This window comes from Coffea arabica, chromosome 11c (genome assembly GCF_036785885.1).
Source record: "Coffea arabica cultivar ET-39 chromosome 11c, Coffea Arabica ET-39 HiFi, whole genome shotgun sequence".
NCBI classification, from domain to species: Eukaryota; Viridiplantae; Streptophyta; class Magnoliopsida; order Gentianales; family Rubiaceae; genus Coffea; species Coffea arabica.
Window position 1 is genome coordinate 35,771,570 of NC_092330.1, and position 6,397 is coordinate 35,777,966.

General features: G+C 38.8%; 1 protein-coding gene across 2 annotated transcripts; it reads right to left on the reverse strand.

Moving 5' to 3' along the window:
* Positions 1-1,026: 1,026 nt before the first annotated feature.
* On the reverse strand, positions 1,027-5,892 carry LOC113716546 (putative late blight resistance protein homolog R1B-16). Of its 2 annotated transcripts, none has more exons than XM_072070351.1 (3): positions 5,309-5,892; positions 2,417-4,607; positions 1,027-1,294 (listed from the first exon to the last, which is right to left on the reverse strand). In XM_072070351.1, exons 1-2 carry the CDS (start codon positions 5,759-5,761, stop codon positions 2,448-2,450), a joined length of 2,613 nt encoding a protein of 870 aa, XP_071926452.1. In that variant the 5' UTR covers positions 5,762-5,892; the 3' UTR covers positions 1,027-1,294; positions 2,417-2,447. The 2 variants fall into 2 exon arrangements, with proteins under 2 accessions (XP_071926452.1, XP_027096733.2); XM_027240932.2 differs by having other exon boundaries at positions 1,027-1,297.
* Positions 5,893-6,397: the final 505 nt, after the last annotated feature.

The window sequence follows — 6,397 nt, forward strand, 5'->3', positions numbered from 1 at the left end:
AACTCAGGGTTCTGAGGGAATTGAACTCAACAGATTCACCAGCATGACCGCTCAGGCCAATGGAGTCAAGTGAAAAAGTATACGCGTTAAAGTAACAACGAAACAGCTCGTCAAACTCTTAACAAGTCCAATTCTAGCCAATCAACTCGCCATGCAAAGGCATACTGAAGCCACTGGTCAATGTTCATGGGAATGTCTGTCCAAATCAAAACAAACCCTGAATTCATCAAGCAATGTCAAGGATTTGTGTGATATATAGCAGCACATTGTTCACCCGCTTAATATACTTGAGCCTTACCCTTTTGCAAATTTGCTATGCTTTTTCACTGATATGGCTTGTATTCCTGCCATCTTGTCTAACGCTTTGGACGCATCAACATCAAGCACTTACTCTCGCTGCAGCTTTAAGCGGCAGAAACGATATAATTCAACGAAGAATATCATCCGGTAGTTCACTGATCACATCCACGACTTGTTGCTCTCTGTTTTTGCACTTCTTCAGGCCATTCATCGATCTAGAATCAGATGCAAGTTTCACCCTTCGGGGCCCCCTCCAGTGACCCTTCGCCCCATCAAGATTAATGCTTTCCCAAAAATATTCTAACCATCAAATCTATATGATTCTTGCTTCCATTTATGTAATTAAGAGAATTCCTAAAAGAATAAAATAGGAATTTAACTAGCTTTGATGCTTCATGTTAGGAGATAATTTTGTGGAAGTTAGTTTCCTTTTACAATGGAAATGTTTATCAGAATATGCGTTGTTCTTAGGATAGGCTTCAGAAATTATGACAACAAAAGGAAAGAAAATTTTAAGTGGTGAATTTAGAAATTAATCAAGTGTTGGTGAGAGAATTTCTTGGAGAATAGTTATTGTATAAACCCATGAATCTAATATTATGAAAAGAGAAGTTATGGAAAAGTAGTAGGCCTCATCAATTCAAGGAATGAAATCTTATTGTCCGTAATTTCATTGATCGCATATATGATGGGATTATCTTATGCAAGTCGCTGATGAAGAGGACCTTAAAAACAGATATTATGGAATGAATTTGCAAATTAGCCAGGGAGCATTATTAATCGTCACAACCAAAAGAGAAAAAAGGAAAAATATAAGAAAGAAACCCCAAAATTTATACACGGGCAGAAGTCGAATTTTATGACCGCAATCCTTAGAAAATAGACAGATTATATATATCCAGGCACTGAGAAAACTACCACCAATTTGTCTTAATTGCTTCTGAATCTTTCACATGGCATGATGGCTCTTTGGCCTTGTTTCTTCAAGATAGACCTGCTGAAAATGAAAAGGGAAACACAAAGCATCAATGCTTGCACATGAGTTATTTACGCAAAAAGCTTTATAGTTAAAGTGCTGATAAATTCGCATGCAGAATTAAAGTCAAAGGGTATCTACGAGATATTAATTTAGGAAGTAAGCAATAGCGGAACCAAGATTTGATAAGAGGGGGAGGGGTGGAGGAATTTAGCATATAAGAAAATCTTTATATGAGTTATCTAGGTAATATATAACAAGTTTTATTTTCATGCTTATATTTAATATATATATATATATTTTTTTTTTAAAAGATAATTTGTACTCCAAATGAAACTTAACATGAATTGACCCTTTTCTTGCTTGCCATATGGTTTTCAAATAGAAAAAAGTAATTATTTGTAAATAATATGGTATTATTCAAACTACATTTTAGATGTTATAAGGTTCAAATTATGATGACGTTAAAAACATTCTTCAAATATGCCTTTTCCTTTCCTGTTTTATTCCCATAAAATGGAAAAAAATCATAAATAAATTTATTTGATTATAGTTTTCCTACTAACATTTTACTGAAAAAGTTTGAAAGTGTACAGTTTTATTTGTTCTTAAAGGAAGTTGATGGAGCAAAAATGTATTTAAAGAGGAGAGAGAATAGAAATATGTTTAAAATGAAACTTTGTTTTTGGCACCCGGGGGTGAAGATATTCAACAAAAGTTTTGAGGGGTAAAAGGAGTTAAAATAAATTATATAGGTCCAAATGAATTGTTTCAAAGGTTTAGCGGGGTGACAGCCCCTGTTGGTGTTCCTGGCTCTGCCTCTAGAAGTATGTTCTTTTTTTTTTTCCCCTTTTTATCCTCCCACCCCTCCTTACATCTTTTCCTACTTCCAACTGCAAGATTTAGATTTCAAACTCTGAACCTGGCAATGGAGAAAACATCAAAAGCTCCTCCTTGATCATTGGGCCAATCTCAGTGGTTAAGTTTATTACTGTACAGTTGGATGAAAATGCAAAACAAAATTGAAAAAAAGTTGCATACAACCAAAATGATGAAGAAACGAGATTTATGTGCACATAAGGAAATCAAAAACACATGGGAGGTAAATGCAATGAGTAGAGGGCAAAATGTTTTGCTAACCAATTAAGGAAGCTAGTTGTTGTGGAGATCCCTATTCTGGAGGATAAAAGAGGAGCTTAAGGTCAGAGCCAAAATTCTGCTGAATTTCCCTTGCTGAGGTAACCAACTTGGAACTGGTACAATACAGCTCAATTTCTTGGAGAGTGGATATTTCTCCAAATTCAGGTGGGAGAGCCTCAAGGACAGTGCAGTGCCGTAGGAAAAGGCTTTCCAGCTTTGGAAAATGATCAGCTGAAGTCTCCCATACCTTCAAATCTGTATGACCTATATGCAATACTTTCAGATTTGGAAAACCCTCATCTTCTGTTTTCCATCTTTCTCCCTTGAATGCATTGTCTTTCAATTTGATCACCTCAAGCATCTCCAATTTCCCCAGTGTAGACATATGTACCCAATCAAGCGAGGTGTTTAGTAGGGTCAACTTTTTCAGCCTTCTTGGAAACTTGGTTGGTGAAGGAAGTTGTTGTAACTCGAATGTTTGATCAGAATTCAATAGCTTCAGATTTTCAAGCTCTTGCAATCTGGAAAGACTATCAAACAAGCTAGATTCACCTCTGGCATTGAAAAGACCAGCTAATTTCCCACGGATACCCAATTTCTTGAGCTTAGGAGTCCTGTCAAACACTTCTTTCGTGCAACTTTCTGGTGAGATTGTAGAAAGGGTTCGAAGGTTTGAACTGCTCATGGCCTCGTCCTTGGACTTCTGCACACATGCCGATGCATTAGTGTGCAGATGCCTTAGATGAGTCATTTTCCAAATATCTGCTTTTATATCAAGGATAAGAGATGATGTTTCAATGATAACAGTCTGCAAGTTCCAAAGATCCAACATTTTCTCAGGAAGGACCTTGAAATGACAACAGATGGCAATATACTTCAGAAGAATAAGCTGAAATAGGCCCGAAGGAAAACGAGTGAGAATTATTGATCTGATTTCCAGAACTCTAAGCAATTTGAAGGCCCTAGGGATGGATGAGACATATTCTACAGGCATAGGGATTTCTTCCTTGGCAAAGCAGAGAAAAGAGCGGACATGTGGACCAAATGGTCTTGATCCTATGTAATCTAAAACAGAATCATTAACACATATGCGGCGGAAAGCATCCGAAGAAGAGCTTACAGATTGGGAAAACTCTTTCATTTCATGGAAAAGATTTTCTTTTCTTGCCTCCATCTTGCAAAAGTCACGCAATGTGTCATGAATTCGACAAGTTTTAATACGACCATCCGAACTTCTGCGTCCCACCATCACTAAATTCTTGTCAACTAGGTCCATCAAGTAATACTCCGCTAGATCTTCTAAGCTAATACTTTGATGGCTTCCTATAAAACCTTCAGCAATCCATAATCGCAGCAATCTCCAGACAGGGATATCATAGTCTTCTCGAAAGACCCCCATGTAGAGAAAGCATGGTTTTAAGTGGTGAGGCAAGTTATTGTAACTCAATTTGATTACATCAAACATTTGCGACATATCCCTTGCAATATATTCTGTCATACCTTCAGATACCCTCTCCCACCAGCGAAGGTTGTGTCTATGATTCAACAGTATACCTGCTAGTACGACAATAGCTAACGGCAATCCGCCGCATCGCTGCAGAATGCGTACTTCATGTTCCTCGAGCTCTTCTGGGAGTTCACTCTGACCGAAAACCTTATGCCGTAGTAACATTCGACTTTCCTCTGGATGCAGAAATCGCATATAATAGGGTCCAATCTCTGCATTAGCATGAAGTGCTACAGATTTGTTTTGGCTAGTTATAACCACTCTGCTGCCGTTACCATCGTCAGGAAAAGCACGCTTGAGATCATCCCATGCTTCCGTGGTCCAAACATCATCCAGCACAATCAAGTACCTCATCTTCTTTAATTGCATATTAATTAGTTGCGCCAAGTCTTCGTCTGGCATTTTTTTCCTTTCTTCAGTGACATGGCCAAAGCTGTTGAGAATTCTCAGGAGCACTTCCCTTCTATTGTATTCTTGAGAAACATTAACAAATGCTCGAAGATGGAAATTATATGCAACTTTTGAATCATTGAATATCTTTCTAGCTAGTGTTGTCTTCCCCAGCCCAAACATTCCAACAATTGAGATTACCTGTAGCCGCCGTGGTCCCCGAGTGAGAAGGTCGATCATTTTTTGTGACTCATCCTCAAGGCCAATGACATTTTCTTCCTCCACCATAACGATCTATTACATGAGGAGAAAAGTCATCAAAAAGAGTTGATGCCAGTTCAGGATGAAACAAGATTAATCAGGTACATGCAAACACAATTGAATGGTGAAATGATCAAATACGAATAAAACAGAACTAGAAATTACTAGTCTTCCACCATAACCATAAAAAGAAATTGATTGGTTGCAATGGGTCTTGACGCTATTAGGTATAGCAATGATATTGGGAGGGGCCAACTCTTGTCGGAAAACCCAAATGTTGCAAATTTTCAGGTAATCGAAATCTTAGTCAATATCTAATTAAATCAATCAGTTTGAATTTTTAAGTTGCAGTCACCAACCTTTTTTGCCCTCTGCTTTAATTGTTTAGGTTGACAAACCATATAGGTAACAAAGTAACATCTTATACCATCAACAGAGTCAGATCTAAATGGTAGTTCTTGCTCAGAAGAGTACAAGAGGATTCACTAGTACAAATAAATGAACAGCTCGCACCCATATACGTATGTCGCCATTTCTGATTCTAGGAAAGCAGTGACAAAAAGGATAAATTTTCTTGCAAAGAATTTCTGGATTTTGGTAGGAGTGAAAAGTTGGACAAAAATTTAAAAAAAAAATGCTGTATTCATTTCTTTTATTGGCGTATTTTCCTTTTCTGTTTCCATCCCAAAATTCATAATCCATACTTACAGAAAATGAAGCAAGCTGTCATTTACCTTTTCCCTCTTTGGACCCGTGCTGGAGGCTTCAACAATTTGCATAGATTCAATCCCAAGAGGCACCATGTTCTTGTAGATGTCCCGCACATACTTGGTCACTTTCTCGATCTGTTTCCTCCCACGTCGAAGTTCTGATGCATCATCAACGGCGTGGAGAGCCCTACTGATTGAACTCCTACGTTTTTGCAAGGAAACACGAACTATGTATGTCTCTATCGCATCCTCAGCATCATAAACCACAGACTTGATCTCGCCGACCACGTTTTCAAGGACTGCGCTGTTGGTTTGCTTCTGTGTACAGTCCTTGATGAAGGCTTTCAGAAGCTCAAGATCTTTGCCAAGCACTTCAACGTTGTCCTTCACTCCACTGATCAAATCAGATTGGTATTGGATTAACTCCTTGAGATTTCCTAACAGAAATTCCACTGCACTATCTGGAACATTAGCCATATTTCTTCTTTCTTTCTCTCGGGAGGTTTGGGAGTGAACAATTTGAGAGTACTATTCTTTCAACTTTTTCTGAACCTTGAAGTGGTTACATGAATAATGTGCATTGAACTGGAAAGTTGACTCGGCCTTGGAGATGGTATAATAAAGGGCAAATTATCTGATTGGCCCTTGAACTCTTTGTCTAGATAAAAATAAGCCCCTCATCTATTTTTTGTTGACTTTAAGCCCTCGAACTTGATAAATTGGGTACCCGTGACCCTTTTAGCCAGTTTCTTTGATTTTATAAGTGGAAGGCCTATTCACACGAATGCCAGTGTGCTTTTTCAAAGGGTATTTTTGTCCGCATCTTCTAAGCAAAAAGGGAACCACCCATCCCCGCCCCTCCCGCCCCTTTCTCTTCTGTTGCTTCTCCTCCTTCTCCACCACCTCTCCTGCCTCCTCCCTCTCCCTGATATCTTTGCCACTATCACCTCCCCCTCCAACTATTTTAGCCCCCAAGAGACAACGCCGCCCCAGTGTTCGATTAGGTGAAATCGGCCACCAATCTTTCGAAAATCATTCCTACCATCCTCGTCGCCCCTCCAAAACTTGGCACTTCCATAGAGACCATTCTCTCGCTGCCAAAACCTCCAAGTC